The following is a 24,638-nucleotide window of genomic DNA, read 5'->3' as shown; positions in this document are numbered from 1 at the left end:
ACTTTTTTGAATGTAATAATAAAGCAGGATGCAAATGCACTGATAAAAGCTCAAATTAACAGAGTAAGATGTCGGGGGGGCCCCCTCATCATCATCATCATCATCATCATCACCCACCACTTCAGGGTGACTGTCCCTTTAAGAAAATGCACTTGCAGCCATTTTCTGCTCTTTGTGTGGGGTGGTGGATTAGCACTGGGTAGGTACTGGGCGAAACTAGAGCATCAATCGGCACAGAAGACGAGAGGGGGGAGAAAAAAAAAAAAAAAGATCAGCAAACATTGGACCGCCGTCGCAGACCGCGACACCGTCCGCCCGTCTTTGCATATCGCCGGACGGACATGCGATTTACAGGTATGTGAGAAATGTAGCGGCGGATGGAGCCGCAGCGCGGAGGATGAACGGGCTGCTGATGTGCGCTGGGTTAGTGATGATGGCTGGAGACCGGAGAGCTGTTTTTCCCCTCTCCCTCTTCCTCCTCGCACTGTGCATCACCCCCGTTATTTACCCCCGCGTGCACGAACAAGATAATAAGCAATAGGCTCGGAAATCGCGGAGAGAAAGAAAGAGAGAGAGAGCCGGATCGAGCGTCCCGGTTTTCGCGGATTATTCCGACCCATGAATGGGATCCCCGTTAGCCTCCATCGGCATCGTAGCTCACGCTGAGATGGGTGGGGTGAGGAGAGGGCGCCCGTGTAGCAAGTGCACGCCGATGAAAGATGGGTCGCGGAAAAAGATGAAGGATTTTGGGAGCTGATAGCGGCGTTTTCGGCGCACGGAGAAAAGAGATGTCCGCCGTGATAGACAGAGGGGCTTTGATGCTACAGATGGCTCCATTTCACATCTCCGCTTTCACTCGCTTTCATCATTTTTTTCCCACCCCCTCGCCTGTATGGCCGCTTTGACCCATCCGACCATCAGGGCACAGCGTGTAGATGAGAGCGTTATAGCCGTTTTCACAGCCATCAAAGCGGCCTGTATCAACAGGCCTGTCACCGATGCACACCTGCTTCCGTCTGAGCTGTGTTAATGCCAAACTCTCCATTAGATTGCGATCTACCCACCCAGTAATTTGCAATATACACACACGGATATGCTGCTGAGTTGTAAATCTGTATGCCAGCCCCTCACCGGCCAGCAGTGATGTAATGATGAGGCTGTGGGTGCTTTGCTGCTGCTAATACTGATCCATGCCTGCAGAAATCCCCTTATTCCACTCACATCTCTCATCAGGTCCATTTTAGCCCAAGCAAATTCCCAATATGCTTTACAATGAGTGCAGCATGGCTTTCCTTACACCCTAGTGTGGATATGGAGGAAAAAGCCTCAGGAAGAGTATCAGAGGAGGGAATCCTCTTCAAGATCAGGACAGACATCTAATAGATGTGTTATATAAGAGGCAGTGTCTGGATTATTGGTTGCTCATAGCTCTCCGTCTTGAGGTGGAATATCTGCTGCTTTAGGATCAACTGATCACTCGATCAGTAGGAAATGAATGGCTGCTAACTAATTTGATCTCCAGTAGATCCAGTCAGAAATCAAGCAAACGTGCCAAGGAGTCACTGGTTCCAGTGATTATTTTATCCCTACAATATGGATGGAATTATGTCTTTATAGTTGCCTTTTAGTTATGTGTCATACCATACTGCTGTCACTGATGTAGCTGATACATGTAAACCTGACATGATCAGGAAAAGCTGTTTCAGTTCAGTAAATCAAGAGCAAAGAGACAGAAAGCAAGCGAGCAACCAAACAGCCAAAGAAAAGGTTGAAAGCTCCATAAGTTTCAAATCTATAAAGTCATTTTGATTAAAAAGAAGAAAAAAAACAAAAGAATGTCCTGCCAATTCAAAGGCTGGTGGTGTTAGTTTAGGTTTTTGTTTACTATCCCCGCCTGTCAAGCTCGGTCATGTGAACCAGGCTCATGTTGCATATTCATGTGATTGTCATTGTTGCTCGTCTAAAAGGGGAGCGTGACATCACGGGGATCATGAGACAGACTCTGAAATGACAATCAGCCTGTCAAATACCTGAGCCGGCCGTCCTGCACGTGATAACGCACTCTGGACCGCACGGATGCTGCTGGAACATGCACACGGCCGGTGTCTCTCTCTGTGTGTGTGTGTTTGTCAGTGGATGTGTTGTGCGTGATCATGTGTACGTGCGCGTCCAAAGGCTCGACGAATCCCTTTGCTCCACGCCGATCGGATCTCGTCTGTGCTGTGAGGATGAATATGTATTACCAGGCCAGCCTTGGGGGGAGATCCCGTTGAGTGGTGCGACCCTGGAGTTGACACACTTTCTCTCACTCTGTCCCTCTCTCGGGCGAGATGTATTACACAAACGCCCGGCAGCACACACTGGTCGTATCGTGTGCTTTTATGCTGCTTTTAGCTATTTTTGTGCTTTCGCTTCTCTGTCTCATTCCCATTCGTCTTTTCAGTCGTAATATTTTGATCACTTCCTCAAAACCCTTGATTCCTCATGGTTCAGTGTTGTCTTGAGCAGATTTGTCTCTGTCTCTCTCTCTCTCGATGCATAGTAGCTTTTATTTATAATGTCACACTGGCCAGGGGGGATTTTGCTACACATGTCAACGATGGTCTGTGTTAATTTTCCCAAGAGTCCAACTACTGTATGGATTTTCTAAAAAGAGCTGTCATGTGTAGCCTTCAGCTAGGTTACTAAGTGTCCAGAAGGGAATGAAGGGGGCCCTTTGCTTTGTAAAGATGCACACACACACCAACTGTTGAGCCGAGTCGGGTACAGGGTGGGAAAGTTTATTCAGCCAACCCAGGCTTCAGTCTGCGTCTGTATTCCCAAGCACAGATGGGAGTTTAGTAGTACTGAGCATGTTTGTCTGGCTGACACAACCGCTCGTCGCGAGCTGCATGTGTGTCGTTTTCTATAAGCTGAGCACCCCAACCAACCTGGGACTTCAAGGACCCAGAGAATGTGTGAATCCACCTTGCGAAGTCAACGGCAGTGGAGAGAATACAGGAAATGACAATGCCTTTTTTTAACATCAGCCCTGCAAGGTTGCAGCAGTCTTCATCACTGTACACCAGCATCATTTCAAACCTGCACGTCTTTCACTTTGTTAATTCTCATACCGGCAGCACATCAAAATTAGCCTCATCCCCATTGTTGCTTAAATTACTGAGCAGAAATATAAGGTTTCTGCAAAGGAGTACAACTCCCAGCATGTTGTGCTATCTGCTTCAATGGAAAATAATGTCACCCATCATCAAACACTGTATTATCAATCTCACCACAGATCAGTTTGCCTTATTATCACCTTTATGTGATTGGCTTTTTCTGCACTGAAGTGTCACTCACTCGAGCGCGATCAGAAGTTTGATGCAGCAGTTGATTTCAGCCGTGCGGCTGGTGGTTTACATCATGCACACAGTATACCCTTCTTGCATGCTAACTTTGACAGTTTGATGTGACAGGAAACTTCACCCACCTCCGTTCTCACTCTGTGATCGCGTTGACTCGCAGCACACGTGGGCTCGATCGACAACAGCGTGTCTCGGTGGTTGTATGAATGTACATAGCGTACATACGTGCTCGCTGCAAAAAAAGATTTCGTTTGAGTTCATTTTTCTGTAGGAACAAAGTCTGCCTTGAAGAAGCAACTGCTTTAGGATTTTGTTGCTCTGAAAATTCCCCCCAACATTTTTACCTTGCCTTCTACATTTAGGCATGTCGTCAACATGCTCAGCCAGGACAAATAAAATGCCATTTGGACAATATGAGCACTCACAACCTGCCTTTATCCGCAAGTTCTTTGCCTACCTACGGCAAGAAGAGAGACAGCCACGCTTTGGCTTTATCTGCCTCTTTTCTCTTTGCCGTTTGGCCTCTGGCCCTCCCAGCTCTAGTTGTGCGCTCTGTGGCTGTGAATATTAAGCTGATTATCGGCCCTGTCAGCCCCGCCTGCCAGGTCAGACGTAAAACACACATTTCTTAGAGGCACATGATGTATGGGTGGGCTCATACACACTGCTTTGGCCGGGCTGGTGTTTCATAATGAGGATGAGGGCACCGCAGCAACGACTGTTTTAAGGGGGTCTAGCCATTTATTCCAAGGACGGGTCAGACGGAATACAATCATTATGATAGAGCGGATTTTGAGGTGCATGCACGTTCTGTGTTCATATGCTGTATATCACCAAATATTAAATTTGAATTTATTTTTTCAATTAATTAATTAAATTTTTCATTTTTCAAATGACCAAAAAAAAAAAAAAAAGAAATACTGGCTCGGCTAAAGCTTCTGTGAAAATGCAATGTGGGGTCAGCGGGTCCACTCCTTTGCAACATGGCGCGTTTTGTGTTAATCAGTTGTCATTCGCTGCCAGACTGTTCTCCGCCTCTCTCAGATCAATGAGATTTCCAGGTCGAGGCATTTCAAGAATTATACGCTTCAAATATGCCTCCAGTCAAATTTTAAAAAGTAGAGCGGAAGCAGTGAGGGGCCTCTGCCCTTTACTTCCTCTGAACTTTAGTCTGTTGACATTTCGTGAAACGGGGGAGGACACAGGTGCAGAATGAACACACAAATATACGCACAGCACAAGTCAAACAGGGTTTCTGAAGAGGAAGTGGAGTTTTCTAGACATGCAAAGATAACATTGGCCACATTTGTCTCTGACTGAAAAGAAAAATCATGTGACTATAGCAATGATTTTTATGCCACCTCTCTCATTCATTTGATCTATTGATTATGCCTCTTCTGTTTTTTAGTAGCCCTCCGCCAGGCCTGTCAGGTTAACTGAATTACCTTAATCGACACCATTGTGCTCCAGTCAGCACATATTAATTCAAACAGACTTTTAACCGCGTACTATTTAACTATTGGGCCTTTTTGCCTTTGCATTATTAACACCGATTGAAGAAACTGGACATTATAAGTAGTGATTCATTTCTTTTACTATCTATTTTGCTATTTTTTCCTTTTCTCTTCATCAGTTTGTACCGTTAGCTACCTATCTTAACTCTTTATTCATTACTTTTAGCTAGCTATTTAGCTAACATATTCAACCTTTTACCTATTACTTTTAGCTAACTATTTCAGCCATTTTCCTGGTACATTTAGCTATTTCAGATGTTTTCTTGTTGCTTTTAGCTAGCTATTTGAGCTGTTTTTCCAATACTTTAAGTCAACTATTTACCTAATTATTTTAACCGTTTTCTTATTACTTTTAGTCACATACTTAGCTAACTATTTCAACCATTTCTCATTACTTTTAGCTAAATATTTTGCTAGCAATTTCAACCATTTTCTCATCACTTTTAGCTAAATATTTTGCTAGCAATTTCAACCAATTTCCTGTTCCTTTTAGCTAACTATTTCACTAACTTATCCAACCAGTTTTTTGGGTCCTTTTCGTCACATGTTTACCTAATTATTTCAACCGTTATCTCATTACATTACAAGTCTTTAGCTAACAATTATAACTTCCTATTACTTTTAGCTACTGTAACCATTTCAGTTTTTGTTTTATCCTTTAAACCATATATTGTTAATGTTAGCTCTCTGTTTCAGTTTCAACTCTGCTCGCTTGCTAACCCCTTTTCACACATTCTTCATTACAACAGGTTTCTTCTAGCTCAGTATGTGGATATATTTATTTAACCAAAACCAAAACTATGCAATCTCTCCACGTACCCCCAGGCACCTGCAGACTAACCCTCAGGGGGACAAGTAACGTTAAGCCTGGTTGCATATTCACTCTCATTTCGCCTCTTCTGACTCTCGCTCTTTCTATATTTCTGTTAGACCGGGGTGTTGTGTGAGTGACGCCTTGTTACCATGACGACCCACGTGACCCTGGAGGATGCCCTGTCCAATGTGGACCTGCTGGAGGAGCTGCCCCTCCCGGACCAGCAGCCATGCATCGAACCGCCTCCCTCCTCCATCATGTACCAGGTACGCACCCACACACACTGCCGCCGCCACCCGCCATCATCCCCAGTTGTTCAGACTTTTTCAGTGCACCCCTTTCACCCCTTTCTCCCTCTGTCTGCAGGCTAATTTTGACACCAACTTTGAAGACAGGAATGCATTTGTGACCGGCATCGCCCGTTATATAGAGCAGGCTACAGTCCACTCCAGCATGGTGAGATCTGTGCTCCAGTTTAAAAAAAAACACACATGCCATCATTATCGGTTTTATACATCTCATTGGTTGAATGAATTTTTTGTTGTCTAATTTAAATAGCTGCTGTTCCCCTTTCAGTAAACACAAAGCCGGCTGTGGGAAGCAGCCTCACGCCCTTAAAGCGAGCCTTGTTTTTTTCTGAATTGATTATCATTTGGCTCTTTTGTTAGGATTTGGCTCGGCCTGTGGCAGGACACACACGCACACGCACACTCATATAGACAAACACTTCCCTCACACACCGGTGAATCAGGCAGGCAGTGGACCAGTAAACCTCCTTCCCCTGATGGTGAATGAATGGAGAGTGTGATTTGACTGGCAAAGAGGGGAAGTAGTGCTTTATTTAACCTTATTTAATCAGGAAGTCCCATTGAGGTTGAAGCCGGTCTATTTGAGGACACTCCAGAGTGATGGAGAAATCTGTCTCACCTACTTCTGAATGGAAGAAATGTTCCTCTGCTAAAATATTTATCAAGCCCCATTCATCCTGGAATATATGAATCGTCTGAACCCCATAATATTTTGTGTTGCCGAGTGCTTTCACAAACATTTCCATTTGTGACATACGCTTATTAAACAAGTAAGCGATACGAGGAATTAACGGATCCACTCAAGGCTTTTAAGATGCATTTGCTGTATTAAGAATGAATGATGTCTTTGTTGTGTTTGGTGTGATTGTGCAGAATGAGATGCTGGAGGAAGGACATGAGTATGCTGTGATGCTTTACACCTGGAGAAGCTGCTCCAGAGCCATTCCCCAGGTAACACGTAAACACACACACGCACACACACACACACACACACACACTTATGCTTAACATGATACCTTTCCTCTTGTTTTTTTTTTTCATCCCTGTCAAATTTCCCTTTCCTTCATGATCTGATCTTGTTCACCAGACTGATACTTCACTTAAAAGAGATCCAGTATTAGACCAACCATAACTGCAATTTTCTCTGTAAAATAGAAACATCTGTTGAATTCCTGTTAAAATTAGCACACTGTTTGAAACTGGCAGATTCAACCTGCAAGTTCCTCTTCGTGAAAACACAAACAAATCTCATGGAGCAAAACCTGACATCACTCGGCCACCAAATAGAAAGCTATCAGCCTCTGCTCTGCATTCACTTGTTTTGACCAGCTACATTTAAGATGAATCAGAGATCATCCCACCTTTGAAATAGATGAAGTTCTGATCTAGTGAGTGATTTGGAAAACGTGTTCCTCACCTCATGCACCAGGTCTGCAGTGTTACATGTGAGACTTCAAGATTCAAGATTCTTTATTGTCACGGAGCATGTTCATTATTGCACAAAATAAAATTTCCTCCAGTTGAACAATATCAGCTTGTACATACGTGAGAATAGGAAACCTTGCATGCTGAGAAAAACATAGTAAGAGAGAAAATACCCATTAACAAAAGCCATTTTTTGAATCATGTTGACCTGCTAACGAACTATACTGTGTCAGTAACCACATGAACTGAACATACTATCCTGTGCACTGCTGCTGCAAAATCAAGCTGTATGATGGCTCCCTCTGGTGTTTGCTAGGTTAAATGCAATGAGCAGCCCAACAGAGTGGAGATCTACGAGAAAACGGTGGAGGTGTTGGAACCTGAAGTGACCAAGCTGATGAAGTTCATGTACTTCCAGGTGAGACTCATTAGAGGATCAGTGTGTTTTGTCTTTTGCATTTTATAAGACATGCAAGGCAAAACCGTACCCTGCTCCTATAAGAGCATACTGTACATATTAATTTCAGGGTTTGCATGTTAGGTGTCCTTTGGGACTTTGAAAGTTGTGTTTTTAAAATGCATTCTTGTCATTCAGCAGTTCCTTATATCCTGATTTCTTTGTGTTTACAGCGGAAAGCCATAGAACGCTTCTGTAGTGAAGTGAAGCGTCTGTGTCACGCTGAGAGGAGGAAGGACTTTGTGTCTGAGGCCTACCTGCTCACTTTGGGCAAATTTATTAACATGTTTGCAGTGCTGGACGAACTGAAGAACATGAAGTGTAGCGTTAAGAATGATCACTCTGCCTACAAAAGGTAGTGGACCGTGAATAAAGGAATCATTGTAGAATATCTAAGTTGGAGCCAGATTAACATTCCTCTCCCGCTCTGCCTCCAGGGCTGCTCAGTTCTTGAGGAAGATGGCCGATCCTCAGTCCATCCAGGAGTCCCAGAACCTGTCAATGTTTTTAGCCAACCACAACAGGATCACTCAGGTTGGTGTGCAGATTCTGCCTTTACAGTGTGTCCTGTAAAAATGTGTAACTACAGTGCATCCAGCATTAACAGGCTTTACTTTTTGCCCGTTTGGTTATGCTACAGCCTTATTCCAAAATTTATTAAAAAGGCACAAATTCACAAAGGCTGTCTACATAAGGTCCCACACTTGACAGCGCATGTCAGAGCAGAAACCAGTAATGAAGTCGAAGGAACCACCGAGACATGATTGTCTTGAGGCACAAATGTGGGGAAGGGTACAGCAAAATTTCTGCTGCTTTGAAGGTCTCAGTAAGCACAGTGGCCTTCATCATCTGTAAATGGAAGAAGTTTGGAACCAGCAGGACTCTTCCTAGAGCTGGCTGGCCATCTAAACTGAGCGACTGGGGGAGAATGGCCCTAGTCAGGGAGGTGACCAAGAACCTGATGGTCACTCTGTCAGTGCTACAGTGCTTCTCTGTGGAGAGAGGAGAACTTTCTAGAAGGACAACCATCTCTGCAACAATCCACCAATCAGGCCTGTATGTTAGAGTGGCCAGATGGAAGCCACTTCCAGTAAAAAGCACATGGCAGCCTGCCTGAAGTTTGCCAGAACGCACCTGAAGGACTCTCAGACCATGAGAAACAAAATTCTCTGGTCTGATGAGACAAAGATTGAACTCTTTGGCGTGAATGCCAGACGTCATGTTGGGAGGAAACCAGGCACCTCGCATCACCAGGCCAATACCATCCCTACAGGGAAGCATGGTGGTGGCAGCATCATGCTGTTGGGAGACTAGTCAGGATAGAGGGAAAGATGAATACAGCAACGTACAGAGACATCCAGGATGAAAACCTGCTCCAGAGCACTCTTGCCCTCAGACTGGGGCGATGGTTCATCTTTCAGCAGGACAACGACCCCAAGCACACAGCCAAGATATCAAAGGAGCGGCTTCAGGACAACTGCAAAGAGGAATGGGCGAAACTGCCCAAAGATAGGTGTGCCAAGCTTGTGGCATCGCATTCAAAAAGCTTTGAGACTGAAATTGCTGCCAAAGGTGCATCAACAAAGTATTGAGCAAAGGCTGTCATAATGATGTGTTGTGTGTAGAATTTTGAGGGAAAAATGAATTTATTCCATTTTGGAATAAGGCTGTAACATAACGACATGTGGAAAAAGTGAAGCACTGTGAATACTTTCCGCGTGCACTGTATGTGACGACACGGAGGACGGAGGATTTACTTTTTTAATGAGCTCCACTTTTTGCACGCTGTACTGCGGTTGTAAGGTGGCTGAAGGCTATTTTTTCTGTGTGTATTTGTAAAAAAATGAGCGCTGATCAAAAGGTGGCTACACATGTTTAGTCTGCAATAAAAGAGAAATACAGCAACCCTCTAACCTGATACTCTAGGAATGAGTTGCGAGACGAGCTGAGCGGATGAATGACTAACATTTGTACTCTCCAAAGGTGACGTGACAGATGTTGCACTCTGAATGAAAGTGTCTTTTAGAGCAATTTAGCTATTAACCAAAGCATTAACATCTGACCTGCAGAGCAAGCAGTATTCAACTTACCGTACAGTGTGTGTGAGACTGAACCTGGCAGTTCATTTATACATTAGTGAGCGCAGTCCAGTGACAGACCAATTAAGTGTTGAACATGATGTTGGCTGACTGACTAAAAGGCCCTTTGAAAGCCCACTGGAAACAGAAAAATACTGAAATTTCTCTTAACGAAATGTTTTTCTGCTTGCATTAAAGATGGTCTTCCTGAGTGTCAAGGTTTTCATGCAGTATTGTCAGTGTTCATCTTTATCCATATCATACACTATATACAGTATGTCTATATGCAGGCTCTTCCTGTCTATAAATGAATTAATCTGAAGGTGACCTGTTGTTTCCTCTCTGATTCTGTGTAGTGCCTGCACCAACAGTTGGAGGTGATTCCTGGCTATGAGGAGCTTTTGGCAGACATTGTCAACATCTGTGTCGACTATTATGAGAACAAGATGTATCTGACACCCAGTGAGAAACACATGCTGCTTAAGGTACACGCATCTCGTCTTTTTACCTGCCGCCAGCCTATAATGGTCAGGCTAAACTGGCTAGATGTCTGCTGATGTAAAACAAATGGCCTCTCTCTGTGCGTCAGGTGATGGGCTTTGGTCTGTACCTGATGGATGGGAACGTGAGTAATATCTACAAACTAGATGCCAAAAAGAGGATCAACCTGAGCAAGATCGACAAGTTCTTCAAGGTAAGGATGTTGCTTTTTCAGCATCTCTTTTCAGTGGAGTTGTCTTTGTGTCCGTGACGTGTGTTCAAGCCATTCTTTGCTGTGTCTTTTAGCTTCAAGTGGTGCCCCTGTTTGGAGACATGCAGATCGAGTTGTCCCGCTACATTGAGACAAGTGCTCACTATGAAGAAAACAAGTCCAAGTAAGAGGACCTGTCTAGCCGTCTGTATACCTAGTTTACAGAAATGCTCTCAACCCCAAGCAAAGCCAGCAATTCTTGATCACCGTACCATCTGCTCCCGCCCACCACCAACCCTCCATCTTCCCCATTTTGTGCCCAGGTGGACGTGCACCCAGAGCAGCATCTCGCCACAGTACAACCTGTGCGAGCAGATGGTGCAGATCAGGGAGGACCACATCCGTTTCATCTCGGAGCTGGCGCGCTACAGCAACAGCGAAGTGGTGACGGGCTCGGGCCTGGACAGCCAGAAGTCCGACGAGGAATACAGAGAGCTGTTCGACCTCGCTCTGAGGGGTCTGCAGCTGCTGTCCAAGTGGAGCACGCACGTCATGGAAGTTGTGAGTGAAAGCGGGGGATTGGCTGTGTTTGTGTGTGGGCTGGGAAAAGGTTTGTGCTGCAGTCAATATGTGTGGCTTAGGTATGAAGGAGTTTGTGGTTTTTCCATTGATCGTTTGCTGCTTTGATCTATTTGTGGCTCTCTTTGTCTCTTTCAGTACTCGTGGAAGCTGGTTCATCCCACGGATAAATTCTGTAACAAGGACTGCCCCGGCACAGCGGAGGAGTATGAGCGGGCCACGCGATACAATTACACCAGTGAGGAGAAGTTTGCCCTGGTGGAGGTCATTGCCATGATCAAAGGACTGCAGGTAAAACATCTGGTGACCCTGACAGATGTTGAGTAGCTCTTCTATTGATGTTCTCAATAGCTGATAGTCAAAGGAAATTTTGAAAGTGGAAATTGTATCAAAATGAGAAACACCACCGAATATAGAAATACTGATGTCATCCACTGTTAACCTTAAAACAACAGTTCAGCATTTTGGGATAAACACGTATTTACTTTCTTGCTGACAGTTAGATGAGAAAATCAATACCACTCTCCTACGGTATGTGTCCATTGAGTATGACGCTACAGCCTGAGGCCAGATAACTCAGCTTCCATAAAGACTGGAAACAGGGACAGAGTTGGCTTTGCTCAATCTGTTCTTAGATTTGGGATTTTTCATTGGGAGAGAAAGCGTTGTAACATAGGAATATATTCTATAGTAAAGTAATTAAACATTTTTTTTTTGAAAACCATATCCAACACAAATCTTTATCCAGACCTAGTATTTCAGTATGTCTTAGAACGTGTCTGGACATCTTTAATGCACAGATAAGAGAGTGCTGTTGGGCCTCACGTCTAACTCGCTGCAAGAAAGCGAATAATTGCATTTCCCAGAAAAAATGAAAAAATGTGAGCAGTTACTAAGGAAAGAATCAGGCGTCACCTGATAATGAATGAAGGTTCATGGGTAATTCCTGAATAACTGATTAGAGGACTATATAGTAGATAATGATGATTTCCTAGTGAACAGACTTGGAGGTTTACTATATGAAGGAATACTACACACCATACTCCAAGTAGTGGTATGGTGTTTAATTAGTCTCAAAACCTGCAAGCATTGAAACCAGGTGCATGCACGTAATTTCAGCACACATAACAGAACGCTGTCCTCATGGGAGATATCTGCTCCACCTGTACAAATGCACTCCCGTGAGCTCGGCGCTCGCATATGCTCCACACTCCCTCATCAGGTTGACTTTTGAGACAGGAAGGACTCATGTCAAGTGGTCACAAAATAGCATTTAATTGATTAATTAACGTCACATCTCTTGTGGCTGGGCCAGCACCAAACTTAGGCAGACTATGCTCAGACAGTTAGTCCACATTTATTTATGACGTATTATTATTGACTACATTTACACTGGTTGCAGAAAGTGTGTACTAGTGAAAAGGAAACAGGGTTCTGTACCTGCCATTCAGAAGCTGATAGCAGATCCTCTGGTGTAACGTTAATGTGTGAATTCAGCAGCAACAACACATACATGTCAATGATGTCAACCATAGGGAAAATCTTCCTCAGTAAAATCACGTTCATCTGGGGACAGGATCTCTTTCAATGGTCTCCATTTATTTAGGCCTAATTATAGGGTATTATTGTTTGATATTTTTACACAACAGAAAACTCATCTTCAGGACCCCAGGAGGCAAACAGGAATCATCAGTATAAGACTCAGCACAACAGTTGGCCAAGGAAAATAATCCTAAGTGACGCCTATTGCATCTAATAGACAATCTCTGTGAGTCTTCATAGACCACGGGAAATATAAATTCTGGACTTTTAGGCTCGTGGCCAGGCGTTGGGAAGCTAAAGGACAATCACTCTCAGGACTGACTGGACCTCTTTCACTGGTGACTAATGTTAGATTCATATTCTGTGGGCTGGATGGGAGGCTTTGGCGGCCGGATGCGACCTGCGATATGGGATGGATCTGGATTGACTTGTCGTTCGGCCTGGAGGCGGACCAAAGTCTGGACTTGGAGAAGCCCTGTACTATATAGCCACCGAAACACAGTTATTCAGGAATTTAGTAATAATTCATTAATTATCAGGTCATTACTGATTCATTTCTGAGTCGTTCCAGAGTAACTACTCATATTTATGTGCACTGTATAGTAAAGTGTTACCAGTTGTTCCTTGATGATCAGTAGCCCTTGCTACCAAGATGACACTGATGATCGTGGTGTTGTGTAATGAATTCTACAGGTTCTGATGGGCCGAATGGAGTCTGTGTTTAACCAGGCCATCAGGAATACCATCTACGCAGCCCTGCAGGACTTTGCCCAGATGACCCTCAGGGAGCCTCTGCGCCAGGCTGTACGCAAGAAGAAGAACGTCCTCATTAGGTACGCACACATATGCAATGATGATCAGACCAAAAGTACATTAAGCTTAATCTTATGGCTCTTGTGTTTTTGTCTCTTAAAGACCTGAATCACTCCTGTAATGCTGTTTTCTGTGCCTGTAGTGTTCTTCAGGCCATCCGAAAGACTGTCTGTGACTGGGAGGGGGCGAGGGAACCTCCAAATGACCCCTGTCTGAGGGGGGAGAAGGACCCGAAAGGTGGTTTTGACATCAAGGTTCCCCGCAGGGCTGTTGGACCCTCCAGCACACAGGTAACATATGCACAGGTGGGACAGAACAGGGTTGTGCTGTCACCGCAATGGTGACAGCATTCTGAAAGCTTAATGTCTGACACTGTGGTAAATGAACGGTTTGAGTTTGTTCTTTACTGAACAAACACTAACCTGAAATTGTAAGTGCAGAAGATGTGAGGTTTGACTTCTATTGGTTTGTTGTTTAGGAATTTCCTTTATCTTGCAGTACGGTTTGCTTTGTAAGAACTGTTGTGCCTCTCAACTTTTAAAACACAAGTTCAACATCCAAGTGCAAAGGTGTGTTGCATTACATAATACTGAGAGCCACCACTATAGCCATGCTGTTGCCCCCTGCTGGCCTGGAGTGCAAATGCCCAAATGACTTCATGACTTTCTGCACTATAGCTAAATTATTTTCTAAATGTTGAACCTCTTTGAAGGCTGAAGATTAGTATCATCATTTTTCTTTTGCTGTCCATTCCAAATCTTCATTCTACATGCAAAGTATAATCAGGAAATGACAATCATGTTTAATGTGGTGGCAAATAACCTAATGATAAGCTTTGCTTCTGCCTGAGCATTTTTCAGTCAAAATTGTTTTTTTTTTTTGGTTCTTTTTTCTTTTGATGCTTTGAAGTGTATTTATGACTGAAATAAACTAACTAACTAACAAATCATTTTGCCTCAAAACCTGCTGAGTAAGGGTTTTTCTTTTTATCTGTGTACCTTTGTCTTCCCTCTGCAGCTGTACATGGTGCGCACCATGCTGGAATCATTGATAGCAGATAAGAGTGGGTCTAAGAAGACCCTCCGCAGCAGTCTCGATGGACCAATAGTGGTCGCCATAGAAGACTTCCACAAGCAATCCTTCTTCTTCACACACTTGCTCAACTTCAGTGGTGAGCAGATTGTATTTAAGGAGAAGTTCTGTGTGAATGAAGTAAAAATGATCTGATGTGTTTTCAGAATGAACTGCAATGCCTGTATATCTGTAGTCATTTTCTGTTCCCTTCCCCTGTCCAGAGGCCCTGCAGCAGTGCTGTGACCTGTCCCAGCTGTGGTTCAGGGAGTTCTTCCTGGAGCTGACCATGGGTCGTCGAATCCAGTTCCCCATTGAGATGTCCATGCCCTGGATCCTCACCGACCACATCCTGGAGACCAAGGAGCCCTCCATGATGGAGTAATACAAAACTTCCAGTAACAAACTCACATTGTGTTTCTATGTTGACACTTTTTTATAACTACCATTCTCCCCCCCTGCAGATATGTGCTGTATCCTCTAGACTTGTACAATGACAGTGGCTACTACGCTCTCACCAAGTTCAAGAAACAGTTCCTGTATGATGAAATCGAGGCTGAGGTAAGGTTAAAATTCAGATTGGGTGCTCTTCACCCCAGTGTTGATCTTTAAAAGCGGCGGCTTCATAGTGACTCTCTTGTTCTTAGGTAAACCTCTGCTTTGACCAGTTTGTCTACAAGTTAGCAGATCAGATATTTGCATACTACAAAGCGATGGCTGGGAGGTAGGAAGAAGTGACTCCCTCTTTATTTGTTTTATACAAGCTATTGGCAGATATTGTCGCAGTCTCTGCAAAATTCATCTCCCACATCACATGCCATGTGTTTCACAGTGTCCTCCTAGACAAGCGCTTCAGAGCAGAGTGTAAAAACTATGGGGTGATCATCCCGTACCCTCCATCAAACCGCTATGAGACGCTGCTCAAACAGAGACATGTACAGGTACTGTAAACATGAACAGCAACAGTCCTATAGGGTGTCATTATTTTAGTTTCTTGTATGTAAGGACACCAGCCATTGTCTTGGCCTTAATGGAATACCTTTTTATTTGTGTGCTGTACTGTATTTCATGACCATCCCTCCTGGGTTTTGCAGCTGCTAGGTCGCTCCATTGACCTGAACCGTCTGATCACCCAGAGGATCTCGGCAGCGATGTACAAGTCTCTGGATCATGCCATCAGCCGCTTTGAGAGTGAGGACCTCACTTCCATAGTGGTGAGATCACACACCAGTAATGCACACTCCAAAACTGGACACACTAATAAAACAGAGCTTTTCTTTTCATATCCTCAATTGACTTTGTCATTCAAATTCTGCGTCCCTCTGTCCCAGGAGCTGGAGTGGCTGCTGGAGATCAACAGACTAACCCACCGACTCCTGTCCAAGCACATGACCCTGGACAGCTTTGATGCCATGTTCCGTGAGGCCAACCACAACGTCTCCGCTCCCTACGGGCGCATCACACTCCACGTCTTCTGGGAGCTCAACTTCGACTTCCTCCCCAATTACTGCTACAATGGCTCCACAAACCGGTCAGTTTGCTGGTGTATGTTTGTGGAAATAAATTCTTTAACAGTCTGAGCCTTCTTTTTTTTCTTTTGGTTTTAAACATTGTTCTCTCTTCAGCTTTGTACGCACAGCCATTCCATTCACCCAGGAGCCTCAAAGAGACAAGCCAGCCAATGTGCAGCCTTACTACCTGTATGGATCCAAGGTACAGAAAAGATTTTCCTAAAATCTTCTCATTGCAGTGTGTGTCAAGGAAACCTGTCCTCCTGTTAACATTGTTCCTCTGTTTCTTCATCTCTTCTCAGCCTCTGAACATTGCCTACTCCCACATATACAGCTCCTACAGAAACTTTGTTGGCCCGCCTCACTTCAAGACCATCTGCCGTCTCCTTGGTTACCAAGGCATTGCGGTGGTGATGGAGGAGCTGCTAAAGATTGTCAAGAGCCTGGTATTTATCTTCATTTTCCATCCTAAAAACATGTGTCCTTCCCTCTCAGTGTGCTGCTTTCTTAAAGTAATTATTTTGTTCCCTCTTTGTGCCCTGGAAGGGGAAGCCTTTTCCTGCTATGTTCCATCTATCTTCCTTGTCACATTACAGCTACAGGGCACCATACTGCAGTATGTGAAAACACTGATAGAAGTCATGCCGAAGATCTGCCGCCTACCACGCCACGAGTATGGCTCCCCAGGTGAGCTTGTAGTCCCCACTGTCCCCACCAGTGAATAGAGTGCATGTGGCGTAACGTCTGTAGAACTGACATCTCCAACACTATTTTTCATGCCGTGTAAGCTGTAGTAAGTTACACTTAGACACAGAGAAAAGTGGCAGGCACACTGGAAATTGTGATTTTTGCTGTAGTTTGTTACCAAGAAATGCTAAGTAGACTTGTGTGGTTGCACCTGTTGTGGCATCAAGTCCACTCTATATAATACTGTATGATCACATTAACATAACCTGGTCGGTTGAAGCTATTTTTAATGTGTCTGTCCGAACAGCATTACATTGAAACAACTTCACATATCTTACACGAGACACTTTGTCATCTTTGCTTTAGTTTGAACTTGCACAAAGTTAGTGATGATCCCCTGACTTCTGACACCTTATACATATACTTCGTGCAAAAGCCTTTGCTGTATGACTGTTTTGTGGTTCTCAGCAAATGTTAGCTTGCCAACATGCTGAGCTAAGATGGTGAACATTCAAACATTATACTGTATCTGCTTAATGTCAGCTCTGCTGTGCCTTAGTTCAACCAAACGTATCTGCTCACAGTGTCAGCTGTAGAGTTTTTGTTTTTAACCTTTACCCCTCACTCCACTCTGAGAACACTTTCTCTGTCCGTCACACCATGGTACAGTCTGTTACAGCTCTCCCAGACAGTTTCACATCATATGTAGGGCTAAAGGTGTCTAAAGTCCATTTCATTACTAATCTTGCACAAGCACATAAACCAATATACACAAAAATGCTCTTGTAGATACCCTGAAACTGAACCCTATTCGGGTCAGCTGAATGGTGACGGGCAGTTGGGTCTCTTTTTATTTTTTTCTACATTCAGTACACTTCCACGTGTGCCATGTTCCCATTTTAATACCAGCTCAGTCCTCCTCCTGGCTAAGCACTCTCATGTTTTGTACACATGCTGCCTCTTTGAGTGCAGTCAGCTCTTGGAATTCCTGGAATAAGATAAAACTTGGAGCAGCTGTTAAACATTTAGAGGACACAGCCATCAGATGAAAATGCTGTTAACATATAAACCACTATGTCAGTGAGAATCGAGACAGCCAGTATTGTGTTGGTGTCAATGAGTTAATAGAATTAAGTTAAAATAGGTTGTATTACTATACTATGAATAAAACAAACACAGATAGGATTACTAATAAATAATCCATATGTGAACATGCAATCCAAAAAAACTCTGAAAATGACAGGAATGCTTCAAAATGTAGATCAGGCATACAAAAGTGCTTCTCTACCTACTTAGCATCTTTGCGTATTTCCTGACCTGGCTCCGTGCATTATGGCCGGAGCTGTGTACAGATTAGAGGCCAGTCAGATGGGATATCCCTATGAGGAGAGTTTAGTAATCTGTGGATTACTGATGTTCTGTACCCTGAGTTCTGTACCTGGCTTACCGGCTGTGATCTTACTGTCAGCAGTTAATGATCCTCCCGATCTCTGCTGCAAGGACCTGACACACAGACTATATGTGGGTCAGGGCAGCTGGGCAGACCCATTGACAACATCCTGGTAGCAATAGATTATCAATGACATAATGAGGTATTAGAGGGCGCTCACTCCTCGGCTGTACACTTGACTGCAGGAATTAAAAGATGGTTCAGTGATAGATTTTGTATGCGTTCTTCACAAAAATGTGGATTTAGCAAAATGTTTTTTTTTTTTTCGTTTCTGCCATTCCAGGTATCCTGGAGTTCTTCCACCATCAGCTCAAGGATATCATTGAGTATGCTGAGCTGAAGACAGATGTCTTCCAGAGCTTAAGGGAAGTGGGAAATGCCATCCTCTTCTGCCTGCTCATCGAGCAAGCTCTGGTAGGACATTTCCTTTACAAGTGCCCACTTCCCTGTTATGTTATTGTTCCCCTGTTCCTATCTCCCTCTTCTTCCTTTGTTGTTTTGGCATCTTGTGTTTATCTCAACTTCCTCCTCCCCTTATTCCACTACTTTCCCAACCTTTCCCCCGTTAATTCCCTCTGTTGTCGCTGAGTATGCTCAGTGCTCAGGGGTCGCTAATGTGTAGCTTTTGTTGACTGCAATGTTTTTGTGTGGGTGATCAATAACCTGGGTGCCTGAAAGTTTCTGCCCGATTGATGATGTTGATCCTAATCGATCCTAAATCGCACGTCATGGAGAGAAACTGTCAGGACCCGCGTGACCCCAAGTGTGTTTGATCTTGATGGTTTTTTGTCTGAAATACAACTCTATTTTTCATTTCACGCTGGCGTCTACCACAGGTGGTAAGAACTTAGGTCTTGTCGTTGATATTAAAATAACGCAGAGACCAAATATGTCTTTTTCCTCTTTTATCTCTTGTTGGTTTGGGCTGCTGTGTTTCTGTTTCTTCTTTTTCACCACGTTAGTTTGGCACACACAGTTTCACCTCCAATCAGCCATGGAAGCAAACGGCCTGAGACAATTTCAGTGTCTTTTAATTTCAGTTGGAATTTGACACAAAAGCCTTCAGAAATAAATTGTATTTAGAGACAGACAATTGAATAAGTTTAAAAAAAACACACATTTGGCTGCTATCTTATAGAATCTTGTCCTTGTCTTCCATGGAAGAGGTGACGGTTTGTTTCTGCTTGGTTGTTGGTACAGTCTTGTGCTTAACTCTGCACTTCTTCCTCCATACTCTCTTCTGGTTCTGGCCGCTCCAGATGCCTGTCTAGCTAACACTACTCACTCTCTCTGCCACTTCTGTCCGACTGCACTGACCTGTGTGTGTGTATAGAGCGTTTGTGCGTATGTTGGTTTTGACTGTGCGTGTGCGTGCGTGTGTGTCTTGCTACTTTCATCATTGCATGGCTCTCTTTTCTCATCCATCACCCCTATTAGTTTCAAGAGGTTTCAAGATAAAGCTTCTCTGCATTTAGTTTGATTTAGAGCTTTTTGTCTTGACTTGAATCACCCTGACAACCACCTTGCTAAATTAGATGGACATGTGATTCTGTTAGCATGACTTCACATAGCTGAAATACCACTAACACGCTGACATGTTACCCAGAGGGAGGAGAGTTTATGAAGGTGGTTGCAAACTTGACCTCTTGCTGCTAAACCAGATTAGATGGGATGTTGTATTTAAGAGTGTGACAAATTATAATCCTGTTGATACTGGTGTGTCATCATGATTTGATAAACACAGCCTCATGATACATACAGACACACACTCATTCTATAATCTGTAATCCATCAGCATGCCCCTACAGTGCAGTGCAACTTTCTAATAACTTTAAGCATTTAACATATGCTTTAAAAGCTACCACTCTTAGCACAACACGGAATTCAGCAGGAAGTATAAAATCAACTCACCTCATGGCCACCTGCATGCTCTGTAGGGATGTCCATAAAGCAAAGTGGGTGTTGCACTCTTACTTGAAATGACCCTTTCTTGTGTCTTGTTTGAATCTTAGTCCCAGGAGGAAGTGTGTGACCTGCTTCATGCTGCCCCCTTCCAGAACATTCTGCCCAGAGTCTACATTAAAGGTATTCAGAAAGGCTTAACAGCAAAAAAAAAAAAAAAAACAAAGGTCCAGATCCAGATCCAGTGCCCATTGATTTATTTGTCGTTTTTGCACAGTATGTACAGCTCCCTCCCTGTGTTTGTGTGTTCCACAGAGGGAGAGCGTCTGGAGGTGAGGATGAAAAGGCTGGAAGCAAAATACGCCCCTCTCCACCTTGTGCCTCTAATCGAGAGGTTGGGAACCCCGCAGGTGAGTTCAGTGCCTCTCTGTCTTTAACAAGGCTGACAGACAGATGAGGACTGATGTGATCCTTTGTTTCTCCTGGATTTTGTATGTATAACACTCTCTCTTCTCCCTATCATTTTAATACTACTAATAATAACGTATTGTAACTGTTTCTGTTTTCCAGCAAATTGCCATTGCTCGCGAGGGCGACCTGCTGACCAAAGAGCGTCTGTGCTGCGGCCTTTCCATGTTCGAGGTCATCCTGACGCGCATCCGCAGTTTCCTGCACGACGGGGTGTGGCGCGGGCCTCCGCCCACCAACGGTGTGATGCATGTCGACGAGTGTATGGAGTTCCACCGCCTGTGGAGCGCCATGCAGTTCGTCTACTGCATCCCTGTGGGCACGCACGAGTTCACAGCAGAGTAAGTAGCACCTGGCTGGTGTTGGGGTAGTAATTTACTTTTGGCTTATCAGTTATCCACCACATATGCAGCCAAACATGATCTTGTAATTCCACTTAAAGTACAACAAGTTTTATTACATTTCTGTCCCTAATTAACTAGGATTGTAAAGCCGTTTGAACAACACTGACAAGTATGAGACTATTTTGTCGACGTCAGAATTTCTTTGCATCCAGACAAATGTATTTGATTTTAGTCTGGCGCTTTACTTTTAAGATAATTTGTGATTATATGTTTTACTTGTTTTAAACATTTTTGGTAAGTGAAAATTTCCTGTTCTGTTGACAAATAATTTTGCTCATTTTAAGTAACTTTTCCTCCATTGTATTGCTTTATTTCTTGTTGCTGAGAGCAGAGTTTTTGCAGATATTTTACCTTGACTTTTACTCCTGCAGGAATTTGTGTAGTCCTATTTGTTTGTTCGCACGCTTGATCTGTTCATTCAGTGGAAATGCCAGAATTTGGAGGCAAAAAAAAGTGGAGAAAGAGACGACGTGACAGAGCTTAAGTGAAACAGACTTTTTCAGTACACCTTGATGTTGCAGTTTCTGCTTCGGCTCCTTCTGCTGCAGATGATGCGTTCATATCACGCTGCCATTTATGACATGGCTCTACTGCAGTAGGAGAGCTGAAAAAAACCTCCTAAATTAAAAACAGTGGAGTTGGTTGGTCAAGTCCGGACAGGGACTATTTTGTCACCATAGCAGCTGATGAAACGTTGTAGGGTACACTTGGATCAGAAGAGATGAGTTATTGTTGCACAATTAATTATGCAATCTCTCAGTCACTCATCTTCTGGAATATATTTGCATGAAAGTAGTACTGCGCACTGAATTTGCTATGCCTGCCTTGCCTTCCAGGCAGTGCTTCGGGGATGGGCTGAACTGGGCCGGCTGTGCCATCATTGTGCTGTTGGGACAGCAGCGTCGCTTTGACCTCTTTGACTTCTGCTACCACCTGCTCAAAGTCCAAAGACAGGACGGCAAGGATGAGATCATCAAAAATGTGGTGGGTATACTTTGTCCACTGCTTTTACTCCCACGCATAAACACACCTCTGGATTTTTTTCTGATGTTTTTCCTTTTCTATTCTGTTTTTCTTGACAGCCCTTGAAGAAGATGGCAGACCGCATTAGGAAGTACCAGATCCTCAACAACGAGATCTTTGCCATCCTCAACAAGTACATGAAGGCGGTGGAGACGGACAGTTCCACTGTGGAGCACGTTCGCTGTTTCCAGCCTCCTATACACCAATCCCTGGCTACCACCTGTTGAAATAGACCCTTCACATATAGCACACATGCACACACACACACACTCACACAGACACGCAAACACACACACACACACACACATACACACATAGCTGTGATACTAATTTCTGCCTCTTCCTGGTCTTGCAAAGGTATAGATTACCACGATGGCTCCACATTGGCTTCAGGAATCCAAAGACAACATCTTCTCAAACTGTCCCTCTATCTAAAATGTGTCTGTCTTTGAATTCTTGAAGCGTTAACTCCTGGAAGTGGACCAGGCCAGAGGTGGAAGTGTATATTCACACCTTTTCTTTCTTTTTTTTCCTTTCTGTGTGGCTCTCACTCAGACTCATGCATGCCTTCTCTTATTCCTTCCGTTGCACACCCGTGGATCGGACACAAATGCCAAAAGAGTATCTCTGTCCTATAATCTGAAGCCACCGTCTTGTTTGAGGTCGCAGCCATTGGGACCCATAAACGCCTTTCAGAATTTGCAATCAAGAGCTGAGACAAAAGTAAACCGAAAAGGTTTAAATAAAATACTAAATAATGCAACAAAGAACTAATTTTCTAAGTTATATACAGATCTTTTAAGTGAAACATGGTGCTCCGAAGTGCTACTACAGACACTAACAGTACTAGCACAGGCACCTTGTACACCTGTGCTACCATTATGCGTGTCCTCCATTATGACCCAAACCTGTTTGTCATGATACATTTCAAACTCTTCACTCATCTGTATAATGATTCGGTCTGCCCATGTTCATGATAGTGTCTATCATGATGCGTCTGAGTACTTCTTCCTTACTCTTTCTTCACCTGCTTGCTTTCAAAGGAGTGAAGGTACATCACAGTTTTGAATTGCTTTTATTTCTCTCACGCCTCCCATCTGGTTTTCTTGCTTCCTCCTGACACATTTCTATTCGGTACCAGTTCCACTGTAAATTTCACTGTTGAACTAAGTGAAGTGTTGAGTGTTGTAATTGTTCTTGTTTTTAATTCTGAGTATTTTAATTTACACATCCTTGGTATACTTGCCTCTCTACTACTGGCTGGAAACCTCATCAACAGTTTTTTTTTTCGTTCTCGCTTTTGTCTGTTGGAAAGATTTTTATATTCTGTACATGAATACAGTGATATTATTTACAGTTTGGAAAAGACACATCTTCATCTGGGTAAATGTTTGCTTTTTCAAGCGTTAAAAAAACAGCAACAAAAGAAACAAGATTAGAAAATACCTCTAGGTTGTATAAAGACAGTGCTGTACTAGATTAACCTGTTTTGAGTGTGAATGAATGATGTTGGTCTAGCAGACCTATGAAATACTCTGCACATAACGGAAAAAAATCATAACTAATCTGTCAGTCATAATTAAAGGGCAGTTTCCTAAATATAGTCAGTATTTACTATTGTTGGACTTTTTGCTTTAGATTTAGCAGTGTTATCAAAATATGCAAAATTTGTCCCTATTTTTTTTTCATATGAAGGAGAACAAATGAGTTATTATTAAGAAGAAACCCTCCCCAAACAGCCCTGTGATCTTTTTCTGCTCCGTTTTCAATGAACAAACTTTCTTTTGTAACTCCAGTGTCTTTTTATCATATTTATTCAACTCTGACGTATTGTTCATTTAAAGGTTAATCTAGTAAAAATGAAGGTACCAATGTATCATCTCAAAACCTTAGCATGGCAAGTGTAATTTATTGTCATCAATGGCTCCATTTGTGACATGAGGCTTTGTTTATGATATTGTTGTACAAGTGACCATGTTTTGAAGTACAAAAAAATGGAGAAAAGAATATAAAATGTACAACAATGGTCCTGCAAAGGATTTGAAATTATGTTGTATTTCCATGAAATAAAAAATGTTTAACTGAAAAAAAGTGTTTATGATGTTGGTTTTCAGTGGGCTCTGCCTTTAAGTGCTCATCTATTAAAGTTGTAAACAGACTTGTTGCTTTTTCAGGTGCTTCCTTGATATTTTTTCAGCAAAATATCATAGACAGTTTATAGGTGAGATAAATTAATAGATAAAGAGAGGGGATTTAGTATGTCTACCAGTTAAATACCTGGCAGTGAGGAGGAAGTTTTGAATCATTTACAGTATAATGTCAGGTAGATATTGTACATTTTTCACAAAATGTAATTCACCAGTGAAGTAATAATAAAATGTGTTTCTTATTCTTTTTAAATACTTAACAATTTAACAGGGTTTGGCAGGTGGTTCGGCAAACATTTCTGAAGTCAGTGATCTCAGGCTTACAAGGAGAGTCTACATGTTCACAAGTAAGACAAACATGAAAACTATGTGATTAAACAGCTCTGTCTACATTTTTGCAGCTTCCTCTC

At 43.2% G+C, this 24,638-nt stretch overlaps 1 protein-coding gene across 1 annotated transcript; it reads left to right on the top strand.

Moving 5' to 3' along the window:
• The first annotated feature begins 212 nt into the window (after positions 1 to 212).
• Positions 213 to 24,164, top strand: cyfip2 (cytoplasmic FMR1 interacting protein 2). Its single transcript, XM_041943672.1, has 30 exons — positions 213 to 354; positions 5,789 to 5,938; positions 6,039 to 6,128; positions 6,854 to 6,931; positions 7,722 to 7,823; positions 8,036 to 8,217; positions 8,300 to 8,396; positions 10,297 to 10,425; positions 10,530 to 10,634; positions 10,727 to 10,815; positions 10,955 to 11,192; positions 11,349 to 11,501; positions 13,446 to 13,585; positions 13,708 to 13,855; positions 14,583 to 14,736; positions 14,861 to 15,017; positions 15,101 to 15,197; positions 15,284 to 15,360; positions 15,469 to 15,577; positions 15,731 to 15,850; positions 15,968 to 16,167; positions 16,262 to 16,349; positions 16,450 to 16,593; positions 16,744 to 16,834; positions 18,568 to 18,698; positions 20,297 to 20,369; positions 20,502 to 20,596; positions 20,757 to 20,995; positions 21,895 to 22,042; positions 22,141 to 24,164. Exons 2-30 carry the CDS (start codon positions 5,822 to 5,824, stop codon positions 22,306 to 22,308), a joined length of 3,759 nt encoding a protein of 1,252 aa, XP_041799606.1. The 5' UTR covers positions 213 to 354; positions 5,789 to 5,821; the 3' UTR covers positions 22,309 to 24,164.
• Positions 24,165 to 24,638: the final 474 nt, after the last annotated feature.

The sequence above is a fragment of the Chelmon rostratus genome, chromosome 9 (genome assembly GCF_017976325.1).
Source record: "Chelmon rostratus isolate fCheRos1 chromosome 9, fCheRos1.pri, whole genome shotgun sequence".
Lineage (NCBI taxonomy): Eukaryota > Metazoa > Chordata > Actinopteri > Chaetodontiformes > Chaetodontidae > Chelmon > Chelmon rostratus.
Note: the sequence above shows the minus strand (reverse complement) of the source record. Positions and strands in the feature narration are given on the sequence as shown.

Bases quoted from the DNA above. Each gene is read 5' to 3' on its own strand.
- cyfip2 (XM_041943672.1), top strand. From the start codon at position 5,822: ATGACGACCCACGTGACCCTGGAGGATGCCCTGTCCAATGTGGACCTG. The intron at 10,635-10,726 runs GTAAGGATGTTG...TGTGTCTTTTAG, and splicing joins AGATCGACAAGTTCTTCAAG to CTTCAAGTGGTGCCCCTGTT. The intron at 15,198-15,283 runs GTAAGGTTAAAA...TCTTGTTCTTAG, and splicing joins ATGATGAAATCGAGGCTGAG to GTAAACCTCTGCTTTGACCA.